The sequence below is a fragment of the Papaver somniferum genome, chromosome 8 (assembly GCF_003573695.1).
Source record: "Papaver somniferum cultivar HN1 chromosome 8, ASM357369v1, whole genome shotgun sequence".
Taxonomy (NCBI): Eukaryota; Viridiplantae; Streptophyta; class Magnoliopsida; order Ranunculales; family Papaveraceae; genus Papaver; species Papaver somniferum.
This window is the reverse complement of record NC_039365.1, coordinates 71,509,243-71,528,251: the sequence shown is the minus strand read 5'-3', so window position 1 is coordinate 71,528,251 and position 19,009 is coordinate 71,509,243. Positions and strand designations below refer to the sequence as shown.

The window sequence follows — 19,009 nt, the reverse complement described above, 5'->3', positions numbered from 1 at the left end:
AAGGAAATATGGAAATACTGTAATATTAAATGGCGTACAGCATGGCCTGTCAGATCCAAGGGAATTTGCAGCATGGAACCCCCCTTGTTATGTCCGAAAAACATGAACACATGAGCCTAGACTCTTTCTCCACCTGTATGCTCATATATGGATGCTGGTAATATACTAAGGTACCATATCTTTTTGTTCACTCCGTCTCTGTCAAAACTTGGTAGCAGCATGTTCAAGTGAAGACAATCAGTGGTTATCCATAAACTGTAGTGCTCGAGATAAAGATTCTTCCTTTATGCATGATTGCCAAGCACACTACACGGTTCCCTATAGCAGTTCGCAGTTACATATGAAGATATCTTGCTACAATGTCCAGTGTTTGGATAATTTAGACTATAACTATTTGACATTTTCAGAAGAAACTTGAGAGAAAAAACTTTAAATTGCAACTTCGAAGACCATTTGTTTATTAATAAAAAGGAATATAAACAGTGAATACTGTTTTTTTTTTTAACAGGAGATAAAACATTTGAACAAATTTATTTCACAGCTTAAATACATGCATACATACAAGCAATTTGGTAACAACTACACGGAGAAGAAAATAACACGGTTGCACCATCAAGATTTCAAAGACCTTTCCGAAGTTAACATCACATTGTTGCTTCTCCATCAGGGCAACCTGGACTTCACATTTCATCATGCCAAAACAGATCTTGCTTCGCATCACATAGTTCTGTTCCGTTTTGCGTCACTTGCTGCCATTTCTAGGTCACCCATAAAAAAAGAATTTTGTCAAGAATACCTCTTCCTCAAATGATCCTTCACTGGTGATTCGACCTCTTTTACAGGAGTGATCATTCACATCTTTTTCATCATTCCTCGAACCCAAATACCTTTGGATCTCACCTTGGTGAACAAGATAATAGTCACCACCTTCTCTGATGATCTTCAGTCCCCTGAAATACGTAGACAGTCCATTAACATCCAAACAGGGGAAGCAAGATTACCCTGTGATTAGATATGCTAACACACAAATAACAAATGTATATATATATACATATAAGAATATGTGAAACCAAGTTTAAAGAAGTCAAACTATATTCTGAAAATGACAAACATAACAAGTTTCGACTTACAATCCAACTCTATCACAGCGATCTTGAACTTCATATACATTTTTCCATGTTTTAGATTCTGTAGGGGCGTAAAATGCTGCTTGATCATCTCCCCACCTCTCCTTGAATAAATTGCACCATAGAATGTTCTGGGATGCCAAGTGCTTCCATTTCCTGCTAACTGAAAAACAACTAGTAGCCTTAAATACTGAACCTGAGTCTGTCTGCTAATGAAGCTTCACTTTTTAATCTGATTTTTCCAAACATTTTCTGAACTCTTAAACATTTGCACTTGCTTGAAACACATACTAACCCCTCATGAACTTCAAGAGATAAATCCAAAATAACACAGGTTCGTCCAAAATAGAAAGTCCTTTTTGTCTATCTTATTTTTCAATTACACTTCTACTTTTTAACAAGACATAATCCTATTATCAAAAAAATAATAATATTAGTGGTTTATTCAGGTCAAGCAAATTGGAATATCTGAGATGAAATTGAATAATTACAGGGAAACTCAACAGACCCGTGAGGTTCCAGATTGGAAGCTAGTAACTTTCTATTCTAACACAAAAAGAAGAAATCTTGCAACAGTCTAATGGTCACATGGATGAATTATGTGTCAAGTCTATCAAATTACCAATTATATCTTCATAAAATCTGTCTTCTCTGAACAAGCATAATTCAACTGAACCATCTCAGTTTTCCACACAGAAATCAAAACCCATATATCGAAATTCAAAAACTCGATCACATCTCATAAACTCGGGAATTTAACAATTACATATCTCCTTGATACAAAATTTAAGAAGACAAGTCTGTAATACTGGTAGGATTGAATTACCTTGTTGAGCTGTTGCAAGACTTTGATGTTTTAAGAAACAAAAAATCTTCAAACACAGATCTGTTGGTAATCCTTCCATTTTGTTTTTCAAAATTCAACTTTCTAAAGAGAAGATGAATGAATAAAATAGATTCTTGTTGATGTGAGAAGAGAAGAAAATATATGGCTAGCTGTGTGACACGCCCAATCTCACGGGTGACATGCTGATTTACCGCCAAGCTTATTATAGGGGCGTCATGGTTTATTAGAGGGGCGGTATTCTAATAAGATAAAAAGGGTCATTACATGATCATTTAAGGTGTCCTTTATCAAAAAGAATTGGAAATGACAAATTAACCCCCATAATTGATAACCTAATTTAGTGATGATAATCAAATTTAGTGTTAATGATTAACTTCACTTATATTAACTCAAAATCGAAACCAAAATCGGATTTTTAGAGTTAAAAACAAAAAAAGTTTAGAGGAGAAGAAAAAGAAAAACTTATGTGATATTTGTGAAACCCTAAATTTTAATTCACTCAATCAAATTAAGTGATTCCAGTTGCAAATTTGAGGTGGGTGAATCTCTATATGATAGAGAAAACAAGTACTACATACCTCTTGATGGAGATCCTGATATGGAGTATTTGTTGGATGGTGTAGATGTTTTGACCCAAAGTGAAGGTCAATCTCAACCAATTGAAGAAATTAACCAACAAAGTGAAGAACCCAGCACTGAAAATGACCAGGTATACTTCTAAAGTAGTTCCCATTAGATTTTTGTTGCTCAAAATTCTCTAAAGTACGTAAAAAAATCAAATTTTTTAAAATTTCAGAAGAACATACGGTTGGAATTGAGCTCGGGTACAACCGTAACTCTATGTTACGGTGCGTAATGTATCAATTACCAACCGTAACTGGCTCAATTTTGGGGTAAACCCTGAAATAATACCAGTTACGGTTGGTATAATTTGTTCCGTTACAAACCGTAGGATGATTGCGGTTGATAGTGTCGTGCAGTAGTTAACAACCGTAACTCATCATGTGCATGAGAGTATTTACTGCACTTTCTACGGTTCATAAGATGTAAATCAATACCAACCGTAATTCGGCTACGGTGTGTTATTGACTTTTCATGTCCAACCGTAAGTTACACTGTGTGTTTTAGTTTTCTTTTGATGAACTTACGGTTTGTTAGGAGATGACAATTACCAACCGTATGTCTTCTACGGTTACTGTAAGATTAAAGTTACAAACCGTAACTCTCTTACGGTTTTTTTATACTCCTTTGTTACCAACCGTACCTTTGTATACGTTTTCGTTTTTTTGCCTCGTTTAGACTAATGTTGGTATATTTTTTTCCAGCTCGTTGATGTACCTCCCATAATGGATGAACAACCTTTAGCAAATGAAATTCTCACCCAAGATTCTAGCTTTCACTATTTAACCGAGGAGACATGGGATGAGAAAGATGATGCAAATAAGTGGGCTAGAGAACGAGGCAAGTTGATTAAGTGTATCATAGTTTGTAATGGTACCACTAGTGATATTGCCTTCAAATGGTCTGCGAGTGTAGTGGAAAACATAGAAGTCACGCAAAAAAGGTACCGTGCACGAAGCAAAGACAAAGAGGAAGATGACTACTTATTCTAAGAAGACCCGATGCCCCTTCAAGCTTCAATTTAAAAGGAACATGGCAGAAAGTGGTTTTTGGAGAAAGTTGTATGCGTTTTCATAACCACCCTATACCGGATAGTTTGCTAACACACTCTTATGCTGGACGCTTTACTGAAGAATAAGAGAAGATCATAGAGTCATTGACATAAATTCGTATGAAGCCCATTGATATCCTCGCTCACTTAAAGGAAAGAAACCCATAAAATGCTTTTACTTTACCTAATATCTACAACGCAAGAACAAAATTGAAGAATAAGAAATGGGAACAAAGGAACGAAATGCAACAATTAAGGCATTTGGAGGAGGTGCACAATTACTCGGTTTTCCACGATGAAGATGAGAAAGGACGAATAAAACATCTTTTATTGGCTCATCCCGAGTTTGTAAAGTTGGCACGGTGCTCTCATCAAGTGCTTCTAATGGATTGCACATACAAAACCAACAAGTTTGAGATGTCGTTGTTTAACATTGTCGGGAAAACTTCTACCAATGCTCCTTTTAGTGTTGGTTTTTGCTTCTTGAAGAATGAGCTTGAAGAGAGCTATGTGTGGGCATTAAACCAAGTAAAGCTATTCTACGAAGAGGAATACACTCCAAAGGTGATTATTACCGACAAGGAACAAGCTTTGTTGAATGCAATAAAGAGGGTTTTCCCGGAAGCTCATAACCTTCTTTGCACGTTCCACTTGTGGAAAATTATTGAAACTAAGTGCATGCGCATTGTCCGTCCAACCATAAAAAGCGAAATGGATATAATAAATAAACTACTGTTACATCAACAAGAGGAAGCCAAGGAGAAATATAAGAAGGATGACAAGTTGGCGGAACTAAAATGGGATAGTTTAAAAATGGAGTGGAGAGCCTTGATACATTCTATCACCGTGGATGAATATGAGGATAGAGCTCGTATGTTAGTGGCTCATTGAAAAAGAAGTTATCCAAGTGTTGTGAAGTATTTGTTGGATAACTGGTTGGATCCGCACAAAGAGAAGTTTGTAGCGGCGTTCACTAAGCAATATAGGAACTTTGACAACCAAGCTACAAGCACGGCGGAGTCATCTCACAACCGGTTGAAGAAGAAATTTCATAATTGTAATGGTGGGTTAGTTACGTTATTTGAAGCCATGAATGCTTATTTTCTCCGTGATCACGATAGAGTTACAAAGTCTTTTGAAAAAAGCAAAAGTAAACTACATACCAAATGGTTATACAATTCGTGGCTAAGGGGAATTACATTTCAAGTTTCGCACCGCGCAATTGATAAGATAATGTATGAAGTACAACATTTTGAATTGGGGGATTATAAAGAAGAATGTGTTTGTCCAAACATGACAAGTTTGGACTCCCATGTCGGCATGTTATAGCCACATACCAAGACAAAGTGATCCCGATTCAAGATGTTGATCCCTTTTGGCAACAATTATCATTCCGTGAAACAATAATTGATCGAGATTTTGGAGGAACGTTTGGCGATACCGAGATTGGAAGAGCTCTATCCGAGAAATATGCTTCACTAAGCCGGAGCCAAAGACAAATATGGTTGAGTAACTTGAGAGATTTCGTATATCCACAATTTAGGTTTGATATCAAGGAACCACCAAAGGGGAAGAGTAAGGGGAGTCCTCCATTAGGAATATGCAACCCTTTTGGTGCGGGTTCCTTTCTCGGCTTCTTTTCTTTAACTGGTTTAGCTGGAGCTGGAGTTGTAGCTACAACAATTTCTTTCCCCTTGTTTTGTACTCCCTCTTCATAATTTTCTTCCTCTTCCTCATCTTCATCACTTACTTCCTTTTCCTCCTCTTCATCATTTCCTTCTTCTTCCTTCTCTTCTTCTCACTGGATTCATCAGGATTTTCTTCCTCTTCTTCACAGTTCTTTTCAACTCCCACTTCTTCAATTTCTTGTTCATTGGGTTCAGATGCTTCTAATTCAACCCCAGAGTTACCTACAGATGGTTCTCTAAGCCTAATCTCAAATTGATTCTTCTTCTTCTCATTCTTGTGGATACCTCTATAATCCACCCATAAATGCTTGTCACCACGAGGGGTGGACGTATGATCAATCGGAGTTAAGTTATTCCCTCTCTAATTCTTCATCCTATCAGGATTCCTACAAAAGCAATACATTTGTATGAATTCCTAAGGGTTGAACAACCAAAATATAAACAAATAAACCAAAAACAGTGTGACTAAAACAATTTACGGTGTGTAACTATACAATCGTAACAAACCGTAGGAAAGTTACGGTGCATAACTGGACGACTATAACAAACCGTATAATAATTCGATTGGTAAGTTTCTTATCGGGATCAACCGTAACATTAGTTGAAAATAGGCTTTCAGACACAAGATAATATACGTTTAAAGATGCACATATCAACACACACCGTAACTATCTTACGATTGATAAAGAAATTATTTATGTACCGTACAAAAGAGTTATCTAATATGGCACGATAACTTACGGTTGAACACTATTATGAACCGTACCTAATACACGGTTGGTAACTAACATACCAATAGGCACCGCAGGCAGAAATTTTAACATGCAGAGGGAAATACGGTTCGTAATTCCGTTTCAACATCAACCGTAACTGAGAAAAATTCTCAGACCTAAGAACATACGGTTGGTATTTCAGAAAATATCAATTGTTACGAACCGTACCAGCATCAAAAGCTTCACTTACGGTTCATAATATAACTAATTTCAACCGTAAGTAACCAAAACCCAGGATATGAAAAGTTGATTTTTCATCTAAAACCCTAATTTATGATAGAAAATGAAATTAAAACGAACAAAGTAAACTAAACCCTAAATGGGTTTCGCAAAACATACCTCATGTAAGTCATTCCAACTAATTTCTCTGGTGGAGGGGTTTGAAATTGAAATTGTTCTTCTTCACCTATTGGAGGATTTGCTTGATTAGAATCGCTACAATCTTCGTCAACTTTCTTCTTCTTTGTCATCTATAATGTAGACTTCAATCAATGATTATTAATTTTGCGAATCGCCGATTAATCGAAGACGATGAAGTTTCAGTTTTGTTTTAATGGAGGTGGTGCTTACAGTTACAATGGAGAAGTAGAGAAGATGAAAGAAAAAAAAAACTGATTTTGATTCTTCTCATTCATAATTAGGTTTAAATATGATGGAGGACAATTCTGTCTTTTCAATTTAAAAAGGAGGGACAAATTAGTCCATTTAAAACAAAAAGGATAATCTAGTCAATTTACATCCCCTATTGGACATCCCCTAACCAAATAGAGGGACATTACTATCACACAATAAACCATGCCGCCCTATAATAAGCTTGTTTACTGCGATTTTTTTTCTTCATACCTTACGGTCCTTACCGGGAATTTTAATCTGTGAAACTGAAGAGAAATGAAACGGATTCCCAAATCATTTTACTAGCTGAAACTTTCTGGGGGAGAAATGCCAAATGCGCTAGGGCAGAGGCCCTTTGGCATTCTCTCCTACAAGTTTCAGCAAATAACATTAGGTGCTGTGAGTCAAATAAAATATAGAGACGTTTTGTTGTAGTTTCTACACAGCCAAAGATTTTTCGGGTCGTCAGATTAAATACCGAAACTTTTCATTTGAATTTTGCTTTTATTTATGTCTCGCATCAGCAAAAAGACGATAATCTAATTTTAAAAGGAAAAGAAAGACAAACTTATCCTCATTTTACATCTCACTTAAAGGGAGGACAAAGCAGACTGAATCAAACTTGTCATATTGCTTCTCAATCCCAAAATTGTGTTTCCTTAGTATCTACATATGCCTGTATCTCTTACGTCATGTTCAGAACCATCTAGCATTTGCATATGCCCTTCCAAGTACTTCCTCAGACTGGCATCAACAACGTTAATGACACTGATGATAGTAGTTGTGTGCATGAATTGGTTGACAAGGAATCCTGCTAAAACCGGTTGATTACCCTTCACAAGCTCTGAAACAAAACATGGAAATAGAACTGTTCTGAAAACAGTCAAGTCATTTTCTTCAGATCTACTTTTTTGTGTCTCTCTAGATTTGAGCTCTGATAATTGAGTTGCCTGACAAAGATGAGAAAAACGTCCAGCAGAGTAACATACGTAAGAGAAAGTAGCACGGTATTTAGGGTTTGAGGCGATGGTTGAGATAGTTCCTAACGACAAAAAGAGGCTAAAAAGTTCAAAGTCTCCGCCAGTTTTACTCAAGGGCCCTTGTGTCAACCTAACATCCAGTTCATCTAAGCACTGTAAATGAATGGCTTGGTATGGCAGTAAAAGAACTAGTTTCAGAGCAACAACGCAATCTATGCTAAGAAGAAGCTGAGCCAAGCTTTGTGCATCTCCCTCATCCAACAAGATGACATCAGATTTTGACAGGGATTGATCAATCACCTTCAAAATGTCAGCAAATTGATTTAACGAGAGAAATTTCTTCATAACTACCATCCAACAACTATGAAGGGGATGAACCGAAAGAGCTTCCTCATTCTCATCTTTTCTTAAAACAGGTTGTTCCTCCTGAAAGCTTTCCCATCCTTCATCCCACTCATCACCGCTCCAACTTCCCTTTCCAACTTCAGACTCTTCACCTGGGTTTTTTTCTTCTAAAACTTCTTCTACAATTCTCTCTCTAGCGAAAAGTCCCTCCCATTCTTCTAAAATATGTTGCAGAGCTTTGAAATGGGTTTCACTTTTAGCAACTTCAGATAAACTCATGAAGCAAGTTACAGCAGATTCAAGGGTCAACAGATCATCTGGAAGAATCTCGACGCTTGGTGAAATTTTTGCTGCAAGTCGAGTCGATTTAAGGGCAACTAAGTTACTGGTAAACCTGTTCGCTGAATCGGGTTGATTTGATGCTGTTTGATCGGAAGCCTGGTGACCAATGATAGAACAGCATGATTCATCCCAACCTTCCCATGGTTCAATATTGGAAAGCAGATCAGCCGGAAGACCCCTCAGATTTCTTCCTGTGATGGACTGCAAAACTTCTAGTGCATAAACCCTGAGATGACTCTGTAACTGCATGTTATCAGAGAATGTTCCTAGTTTTTTCCAAACTGCATACCTGACCAATTTCAGAGCCTCCAAATCACCCTCCAATCTACTGAGAGTTGAAAGCAAATGATGCAAGTTCTGGCGATCCCAAGACTCGCTTTCCAAGTTAAGCAACATTGAATCTAATATTTTTCCATATAGATGGGGAAGATCCAATGCACCATCTATACTTCGTCTACCTTCTAACTCTAATCCTGAATTGGTCAGATAAAGACCTTTAGCTTCAGTAAATACAGGGGAAATGGATTCAAACCCACAACCAGAAACCACCATAGATTTGCAGAGTCCGAGAGCTTCACCAGGAAAACCACCCAAGCCATGTCTCGCATAATTTGAGATACTGTTCCAACCTTGATCCACAAAATTTTTATCCTCCATTAGAAGCTCTATGAAAACCTTGAGACACTGCAATAGTGTTTCTGCATTGAACTTGACGACCTTTCCTTCAACATTGTCATAAGATATACTATCATGAACATCATTAGCCAGACTAATCCAGAACTTCAGAAGTGATATAAGGCAATCTAGCCACTCGGAGTCGCCGCCAGGTAGACTCTCGGAAGAAAAGTCAACTGGGAGGCTTGACAAGTAGTACTGCTGCGTCATGTCAAACACATCTTCCTGTGACATTGCTCTAACGTAGTTCCTGACACAACTATAATTCTGCTCAAGTTCACTAAGAAATCCATGGAAATTTTCTGGACTTGAAAAATCAATATTTGCTCTGAAATCAGTCATAAAACTTGTCAGGAGAGTTAATACATAATGTCTGTAAACAGATTTCCTTGATATCAGAGCCTTAAGTTCGGAATCAGGAAAGACGCCAACAAGATTTCCCACCATTTCTGCCAATGCTTCAACAGTATTTTCATCAATGTTACTGTAGACTTCTTCATTAAAATACCAGCATTCAAACCACCTAACACCGCGATGTTTTTAAAGTTCAAGCTTTTGATGAAGGATATTCTTCTGCATTCTTCGTCAATAGTCTTATAAAATTCGGCTAACTGCATATAAAGTATATTTGTTGGGTCAGATTCAGATTGTAAATCTACCAGACGCTCCTTGGTACCTATTAAATGTGAGTAGCACTCAGAGAGAAGGCTGAATATGTAGGAGAGGCGCTCTTTGTTGCAACCATTGATTGCAGGGTAAACATTGGTCGATATGGTGCCAATTAATGCAGCGGCACAAGAAAGAATTTTCGTTTTCTGGTCTGAAATTTCTGAGATGATTTCACTGTTTGACCAAACTTCAGAAACAAGGGCAGAACAGAGATATCCCAACAGCACCTGCGAAATAGATAATAGTTTTTCAAGGTATTAGCGGTGGGCAAGCATGAAACTTGGAAATAAGCAGAGAGAGAGAGAGAGGACCTCAGAACAATTCAAGCCATACGTGCCAGCTAGTTTTAACACTTCCTTCAAACCGGGTTTTTTCTCTACTTTCACACCATCAATCAAGGAGGACACAACATTTTCAATGTATTTGTTGTCTCCTGACAAAAATCGTGCAGCGTCTACTCCAGGCACTATTTTCTCCAGATTTTTTGATTGATCTGTAAACAGTTTCTGCTCTTCTAGTTTTGACTTCCATTCCCTCCAAAATGTGGATTGAACTTTTCCATCCGTTGTATCTGGTTCACAGAAATCAGAAAAAGAAAAGAAAAAACTCATAAAGAAACAGAAAAGAAGGTCCTATTCTTAGGTTAAAAAGAAGAGGCGATAGACAACTAGAAGGAACACCTCAGATTCTAATGGATTTATACTTGGGAGGGTTGAATTCTCCTAAATCGCGTTAAAGCATATACCTGGACTCAGTGGCAAGTGTTTCTCTTGAAATGTGCATAACAGCAGCTCCCTTCTCTTAGCAGGATTTGCATGATGGGCACCAGAGTTGTTTAATGAACCGTACGCCATACCCATGTTCATGATGTTACAAATCTCTTGATAGGCTTCCCTTGATTTAAGCTGCCCCTCTATTATTTCCACTCCAAGAAAAGCATCCACAAGATTTAAGAGGATGGAGCACCCGAGGAGGTCTTCATCTTCCGTAACTGGGGACTGCATTATGGATTTTGCTAGAGACGCCATGAAGTCATCAGTTGGAGCAATATCATTTCTTGCCAACCAAGATAAAATAGACAGTATACATTGTGTTCTAACAGTTGTATACCGCTTCCTAACAGCAGCCTTTGGTTCAGAGGCCGTCTTTTTTCCATACTCCTCTTTCATACTCAGCTCGATCATCCATGGTAGCTGTAAAGCAGCAAATGACAAAACTTTTCCATTCTCCAGAAGAGAGTCCCATCTGTTACCATCCTCAACAGATAAATCTTTTGCAACAGTGGACAGAAGGTTCTTGATTTCTCGCTGATTAATTTCTTGATCATCATAATTTTCCGCTTCTGCTGAGCAATCATTTCTATTCGCTATATCTTGGTTGCTGTGAACTGGAAGTGACAGTAAGGAACCTTGAACAGAAACATTTGGAGGAGTTGTTCCTGATAACTTTGCAAGTGTCTCACACTGATTTTGCATATCCAAATCTTTCCATGCATGAAGAAGCTCACTGATAGACTCCTCATCACAATGACACAAAGAAAACCCTAAAAGCTGCTTTCGTGAGCTACTATCCATGTTATCAAGGAAAGGACCCCTTGCTATTGCAGCACATAAGTCCCAAACAGACCCATGTCCTTTCTTTGCTAAAATAAGACAAAGATCAAAGGCCAGCGGTAGATCGCCAGCAACTGCGGCTTCTCTTGCCACTGCTTCTTGCACAGCTGCTATGTCTTCTTGGGAGTGTAACCCGAGAAGGTTGGCTATTTCGATGAGCTCATCTACGTTAAGATAAGCTCCAATTTGAGTGGTAATTACCTTATTTATGATTTCCATTGGATTTTTTATTTGCCTAAACTCCACCGGAAGAACAGTTACTCCTAGGTTTGGAAGTTTGACTGTGAGTGCATCAACAATATCAGCTTCAGCTTTGACATTTCTGCTATTGGAAAGATGTTTAAGCACTCTTTGGCCTTCCAGATCTGGATGAAGCATCATAACATTTCTATTACGATCAAACAGAGGGGAAAAAAATAGAAGAAGAAAAGATTAAAAAAAATAACTAAGATTATAGTGCTGAAAGCTTCTTTAGGAGTAAAATTAACTTACAAATATAAAGTTAGTATAGATAGTGTTAAGGGAAGGGAGACACGGGGACGAGTAAATTAACGTGTTAATTGGGGTACATGACCATTTCAAAGATGCCAATACTTTTTTAGGCAAGTATGATTTCCTATAAAAAAAAAAGGACCTTCATATACAGCAATAGATGCTTGACATTTTTCTGATCTATTTTAAAAAATTGTCTTCATCAAAGTATTTTTATCTTGTAACTAAAAAGGATGAACACTTACCTACGAACAAAATCTAGTGCTGATGAATAATAACCTAAAGTATGCAGACCTACTTCTGAACACAATTTTGGGTTTTATGAACAGAAATATCAGAAAACAGGTATGCAACCAAAAAGATGCCTATTTAAAAATAGAATCTACTGTTTATGAGCAAAATACAATCAGAAATCAAGTACGCACCTACACCTATTTTTGTAACAAAAAACTTCGGCTTGGGATAAAAAAATATCATAAAACAGGTATGCAACCAAAATGATGCATACCTATTGTAATGATAAAGTATCAGAAAACTATTATGAAACTAAATGGATGCGGACCTTCAAATGAATGAAATCCAGTGTTTGTGAATAAAATTGCAATATCACGCATGCATCTGGTCCTTTAGACCAACATGAAATTACTTCTGCTTAAAAACTATGTGTGAGGTATGGTCCTTGAGCCAGATTTTCCGTAAATTAAGAATGTATTCTAGGAGTAAAAATGGTAAAATACCAAATGGATAAGATTGGTGAGAACAGTCGAGGTTTGCATAAGTTAAGAAACCACAGTAAAAGATGATGTTACAATTAAGGATGATTGACGTATTCTAGTTTCTCTTTTGCCCGAGGCAAGGAACTCCCGGTCTCCCAGAATATCAGCTATAAGATATATTAATTATATCAAAAGATAAACTAGAACAGAAGCAAAATCAGTTCAACGTGATTTCATATAATGATGAGATATAGTTAGAAACTTAACTTTACACGATACAATCTAAGATTACATGCAAGGAAAGAAAGTAAAATGTGTACTAAAATACTCACCTCAGCACAAGCAAGACTAGAAGCTGAGAAGAAGTATTCCCTTGCAGCTTGAATAACAAGATTTTCAGCCTTTTCTGTTGTCAAACACACTGTACTGGTTCCTTTCAAATAGTTCCTTGCAAGGGAAAATTTCCCAGCTTTTAGCAGTCCTCTACAAAATTCCATCAGCATATATTCTAAGTCCAGAAAAGGAAATGCCTTCTCCTGAAAACATTGCATATCTCGCCAAATGTTTGCCCAATCATTATCCGATCTGCCAGGTTGCCGGCGGCCGAATTTAGAGAGAATAAGACGAAGAATCTGCTTTACACCCTTTTCATCTGACTGAGATTCTAGTAAGAACTTAATTGGTTTCGGAACCTGAAATATCAACCCATAAAAAGTTAGACTTCACACAAAATAATCGATTTCTGGAGATTTGAATATTCCATTCCACGCCAAGATGACAAGGAATTACTCTGGCTTTTGATGACTTCAGACTCGTGACAAAGATCAATTGCATATAACACAGCCTTTTCCAACTAAAGAACTGGAGTCTTCAAGCGAAAGAGAGTGGATAAAAAGAAACGTTACCTGGTAATATGCCAAGAGTCTCCCTGTGCCAACATGGCCTTCTGCAGCAAGTACTCTTTTCTCTAGACCACTGACACTTATGCCAGTATCTGCCACACATAACCTTTATTACATCCTTGTACAAAATTCTAAGATTCCGATTCATCACATTCAGAAATAACTCATAACTTGGCCAATCAGGCAATTTCAGAAATCTTAAAGGTATTTCACAATTTGTAGAGTTTCTCAAGATTAGGTTTGACTTACCTTTAAGTTTTGGAAGCTTTGACAAAATGGACGCCATTGTATTCCATCTATCTGTGAGACTGCACAGATAAATGCACTGCAAGGCACATTCAACAGCTTCGACCTCATCGATGAAAATGCTATCAGTTCCAAAATCCCCACAACCATTCTCAATGACAGTCGCACATATATCTAATTTGTTATCAACAGCTATCTCCTTCAGCCATCTAACCAAAAACGATTCTGTTTGCCTAGCTTCCAGGGGAGGCGCACGGCTTCGCATGAAAGGAATAGCCTTGTCTCTCAATCTTTTGTATACCCTATCCTCTTTGACTCTATCAATCATCATTTTGAACTTTTCATAGTCAGATTCTTCCCATGAGACAAGACCCATAGTGAAGCTATCTTCGATGTCAGTTTCATCAGAATAAATTAGCTGATATAAACTTAAGAACTCCTCATGGTACAGTCGCAACTCCACAATGCCTTTAGAACAGGCAACTTCCACCAAAGAAACACTGTTGTCTAGTTGACCACTAGAGGTATCAATGTCTCTTGCCCTAGTCTTGTACCACGAGGAAAGTTCATCTACAGACGGCCAAAAATATCCTGGGTTTTTCTTCAGAATAGGTTCAGTTTTGATTGTGATAATATTACCTAGATTGGTAGACAACTCACGAATAAAATTGACCATCTTTTCGCATTCCACCCAATCTTCATCCCTCAAATTAATAGTTGCTGGAGGAGATCTTCCAGGAAGAAGCTGCCCATAGGTTTTAACTGGAATAGTTTCAGGAATAGCAGAAAAAATTTCCAGCACAAATGGAGCCAAGGAATATGGATGGCGCTTGAAAAGTAGGTTTAAGGCCCCAATTTTTCCACTTTCAGCAAGAGTTACAGCAACTTCGGTGAGAGGTGTAGTTCGGAATTTGTTGTATTCCTGCATCGAAAACCTGAAAATCGAGTTGTATTAGTAAGTATATACCACGAGATGGATAGGCATAAGCCACTGACTAATCATGTCAAAGAGATGTAAAGAATGATATAATAGACAAATGACTCGAAACAAATTATTTTCAGTTTTGGCACTTCCAACCAGCCCGGGAATATGTTAAAAGCTTGAAGCTAAATGATAACAGACAACCCAGTTTATTTAACGATGGAGAAGAAACCTATAATAGAGTAGACTATAATGTTTATGACATAAAAGGTTAATGTCAACAGTACTAAGACTCTTTGGAACATGCCAAAGTATGAGACTGCAGAAGGAAATCAAATGCACAATTAATTCTGAACCATATTCATATTTATTGCCATGCAGGATTATTACCTGCCCATGTTTATCCCAACAAAAGTCTCCAACCTGTCTCTATACTGCAATAGGTGAAGCCTGTCCATCCGGAAATCCCAGATTTTACTAGATTCGTTCTCTTCTGATTCCAAAAATTTGTAATTATCTGTAATACGAAGCCCATTAAAAATTAAAGCTTTGGCAGAATCCTCTGTTGGTCCTACCTTTTCTAAGCATTCTGACAGTACGAACTCCTTATCCTTGATGTTTGACAAGTATTTATTGATTTCATTTGTTCCTTGATCAGAGAGCAACCACTGTGATTTAAGGATTTCATCTTTATCCAGTCCATGGCGGTTAGCAAACTCCATCGCAACCTGATATTGTTGATTGCTTATTAAACTACTATACACTGCTGAAACAGATCTCTCTGAAAAGGAAATCAGGTTCCAACTAAGTTTACCAATATCTAATTGATTGAACCTATCTTGAGTGCCCTTGCCCTTTCTTTTATTCTCCATCTCTAAGGTTTCTCTCTCAACATGTGAAGCTCTCTCCTCGCACGATAAACTCTCCAAAACAAAAACGCATCCTTGGAGTTGTCGCACTCTACCTAGAACAGGCATAGAAAATATTGGCTCACTATCCATAAGTTTTGCACCACTGAGAATGTCGAGCATTGTAACTACACCAGTCAACTTCGCTAGAATAAGAATACTGTCAGACCACCAGGTGAAATCTGCAATGTCGTTCAAGCGATCTCCGCTTCCATCAAAAGTAATGACAGATATAGCATATTGTTCTTCGACTAGGTTAAAAACATCCATTTTTCCAGTAATATCAAGAGCAGCAATATAATTGCTTTCTGGTGAAATAACCACCTTTGGGTTTGTCAACGGATCTATACAACCTTTCACTGTGGAAAATAAACCTTCATATTGAGGGCTACAGAACATTAGTCCTGGATCTAAGCTCCCAGTTATACGCCATAAAGAAATACAATACATTCCTGAAAGATGAGAGAGGGTTAGTTGCGTGACAATACCAGACAACATGTTTGAAACACATCAACTCCAAGGAGCTTGAACGGATAAAACATCTAATAAGTAATAAGAAAAGCCCAAAAGTCTTTTATTTATCTAACAAAGCATAAATAGGAAACAAGAAGAAGATCAGTTAATAATAATTCGAAGGAGTTATAATCATATAAGACTTGAGTAATCAGCTATACCAGATATATCTCTAGAGTTAACATCATCAGGACAACCAACTACAACCAGCAGTTGGGAGTCCGAATGGTAATCAAGACATGAAATTCCATGGGAGAATTGAGTCTTCAGATTTGAAGTGCGCAAGGACGTAAGAGATTCACTTGGGTCCTGCCTAACATCAACACTATGAAGCAATCCATCCGAGGTAAGCACACTGAAGCTGCAATGAAACAATATCACCCTCAATCAAGCACAAAAACATAACTTCTATATACTAACATAGTACATCATTTGCCAATAACTTCCACTATAGTGCAGAAACCTCAACGACTACACCGATTTTTGTATTTGCGATTTTTTTTTTTTTTTGGCTGTCATGATAATAGGTGTCTGCAAAGGGAGCTGTGGGAAAATGAACACTTACAAGCAAGATTGCTGGCCATCAAGATCACCCTGAACAATCAGTCCCCTAATAGCCATCGACACTTTTAATTGCTTCTTAGTGATTCTTGATAACTCTTCTCCATTTGATTTAATAAGATAGAATGTATCGGCTTCATCAATAACTCCAAGAACATCATGAATATCTGACCAAGCTCCATATGTGAACGTTGCAAGCTTATCATGACCTGAATGCTTCGTATAGGTTAGAAATTGTAGCATTGAGCATATGAGGAAGAAAATCAATTCAACAATCAACTTTCTGGAAAACAACTTTAATCTTATCCATTTCAATCAGACTGGGGCATAACTCTTTTAAATAAATAATTCAATGACTCTACGATAAGGTTAGTGACCAGAGTCTTATTTACAAGCTAATTCACTGACATCTCAAGATAAACGAGAGCGAATGATCCAATGGAAATATCTTGGAAACATCAAGTCCAAAAGTATGACAAAGTACCCCAATTTGAATAATTTCAACTCAAGCAGGAAAAAACAAGAAGAGTTATTTAGTTATAGATTGTGGCAGCCATAACAAGAAGAAGAGTTATTTAGTCTCTGAAACACTTTGAAAACCTTAAAAAAGACTAGCTTCAACTTTCTTGGATAGCCCACCTCAATGGTTAACTAATCTCTATTTGATTTTTCAGCATTTCCACTGAATATCATAGTTGTGTAAAATGTCTTGTCAAAAGACCTTCAAATTAAAACAACCAGTATCATAACCTAACGATCTATAGTTACAACTTAAACTTAAATAACATCACTTGTCAGAGAAGAATGAAATCTTACCAATAAAAATGCCACAGGGTTCCTTGTAGTCATCATCTTTCCGCAAGATGGTTATTTTGTTTCCAGAAGCTACAGCAACATACTCACCTCTAAAAGATACAAATAAGGACATCCACTTCTTCTGTCTCCTAGGGCTCTTACGTTCATCCCATTTCTCCTTAAGTCGTTTTACACCTTCGTTTCCATAAAAAGAGTAGTAATTCGGAATCAACAAAAACGAGTCATAAGATTGTAATAGAAGTGGAGAGTAGTATGTAAAGTTGAGTAAAGTACTAATAAGCCTACCTTGAACAGAAAGCAATGAAAGTAAACCACCTTTAGCACTATCATCTTGCTAGAATTTCCAAGCCCAATAAATCAAGGTGTAGTTAGTTTACAAAACCAGGAGAGAAATAAACAACCAGATCAATTCAGGACAAAAATTAAAGAAAAGAGGGATTAATTTGAGTACCTGAAGAGGAGGATAGTTAGAAGAAAATGATCCTTTGGCGTGATGCCGTGTTTCATATAGTACTTCTTGAATTTTATCTCCCATAATCGATTTCGAACAGATGAAACAGGAGCGCTTCAAAAAAAGCTAGAAAGAAGAAAGAAAAAAGAAGTCTCCAGAAACCCTATCGAAATTCCATGAAGATGAGGGTTCCTGAATGAATGTGTCTGATGAGAGTTATGGAGGGTTTTTTTTAGATCGTCGTTGGCTTCTTGTACTTGGGTGTATCAGATTTGGAATTAAACACCAAAAGAAGTTCTGACTGCAATTTCAACGAGAAAGAAAGAAAAGGGGGAATCTAGTATGAGGAGGAGAAAGCATAAAAGAGTTGTAAAACCAGTTAAGACTTAAAAGTTCGGCAGTATCAGTTACATTCCTTTAGGTTCTTACACCTCGTTTACACCCTAATATTTATTTGTCCTATTTGAATCGTGTGATCTCGAGTCCTTCCAACAAAATCTTTGTGTGTCGTTTCTATTGCACCTCGATTTGAATTAGACCAGAGCAATAATAATATCTATGAAAACAGAAAAAGTAATTCAGGGGTTACAAGTATCTAGAAGTTGGACACTTTGAATCAAGTACGATATTGTTCTGCCAACGTTCACTTCACTAGGCTGTTGATCCACCAGTTACTAGTAATGTGTACATCCAAAGGCTTAATTAACCAACCTTGGTTTCACCAACTTCAAGCATAAGAAAAGAACGAAGGCTGAAGTAATTGAAAGGAATATTGGTGCATAAGGCTGAAATGCTCAAGTGTCTATAAATCACACAGTTGAAGATGTTGCTTGCTTTTGAAATAAACTGATTTAATAGTAAATGCAATACAATGGAAACATTGACGAGTTGTTTATCAGTTGTCCACGTGTCTCTGGTTATCAAATTAAAAAATAACACACACGAAATAATTAAAAGGACGAAAAAGGCTGCCTACCAACTGAAAAGAGTACATTTAATCGTCATTATTAGTTGATCAAAATTTCTTTCGAGTTGTTATAGAGCCTATTATTGCGCTCTCTCCAGATAGTCCACCAAATTGCAAATGGCAGAATTCCCCGTATCTTCTTTATCATATTGTTATTCTTCTTGTTCGACCA

At 37.3% G+C, this 19,009-nt stretch overlaps 2 protein-coding genes across 3 annotated transcripts; both read right to left on the bottom strand.

Annotated features, from left to right (window-relative positions):
• Positions 1–434: 434 nt before the first annotated feature.
• Positions 435–2,136, bottom strand: LOC113302804 (F-box/WD repeat-containing protein pof10-like). 2 transcript variants are annotated; one of them, XM_026551764.1, is made up of 4 exons: positions 1,954–2,081; positions 1,423–1,537; positions 1,131–1,290; positions 435–950 (listed from the first exon to the last, which is right to left on the bottom strand). In XM_026551764.1, the coding sequence occupies exons 2-4, from the start codon at positions 1,427–1,429 to the stop codon at positions 764–766; spliced, it is 354 nt and encodes a 117-aa protein (XP_026407549.1). In that variant the 5' UTR covers positions 1,430–1,537; positions 1,954–2,081; the 3' UTR covers positions 435–763. The 2 variants fall into 2 exon arrangements, with proteins under 2 accessions (XP_026407549.1, XP_026407548.1); XM_026551763.1 differs by lacking the exon at positions 1,423–1,537 and having other exon boundaries at positions 1,954–2,136.
• A 5,058-nt stretch (positions 2,137–7,194) lies between these two features.
• LOC113301525 (MAG2-interacting protein 2-like) lies at positions 7,195–18,215 on the bottom strand. Its single transcript, XM_026550298.1, is given in 14 exon segments — positions 7,195–9,567; positions 9,570–9,957; positions 10,042–10,301; positions 10,476–11,675; positions 11,678–11,708; positions 12,884–13,243; positions 13,457–13,545; positions 13,703–14,634; positions 15,012–15,981; positions 16,204–16,403; positions 16,608–16,812; positions 17,420–17,593; positions 17,705–17,753; positions 17,871–18,215. Coding segments are annotated over 14 exon segments (7,131 nt in total). The 5' UTR covers positions 17,955–18,215; the 3' UTR covers positions 7,195–7,378.
• Between the last annotated feature and the right edge of the window lie 794 nt (positions 18,216–19,009).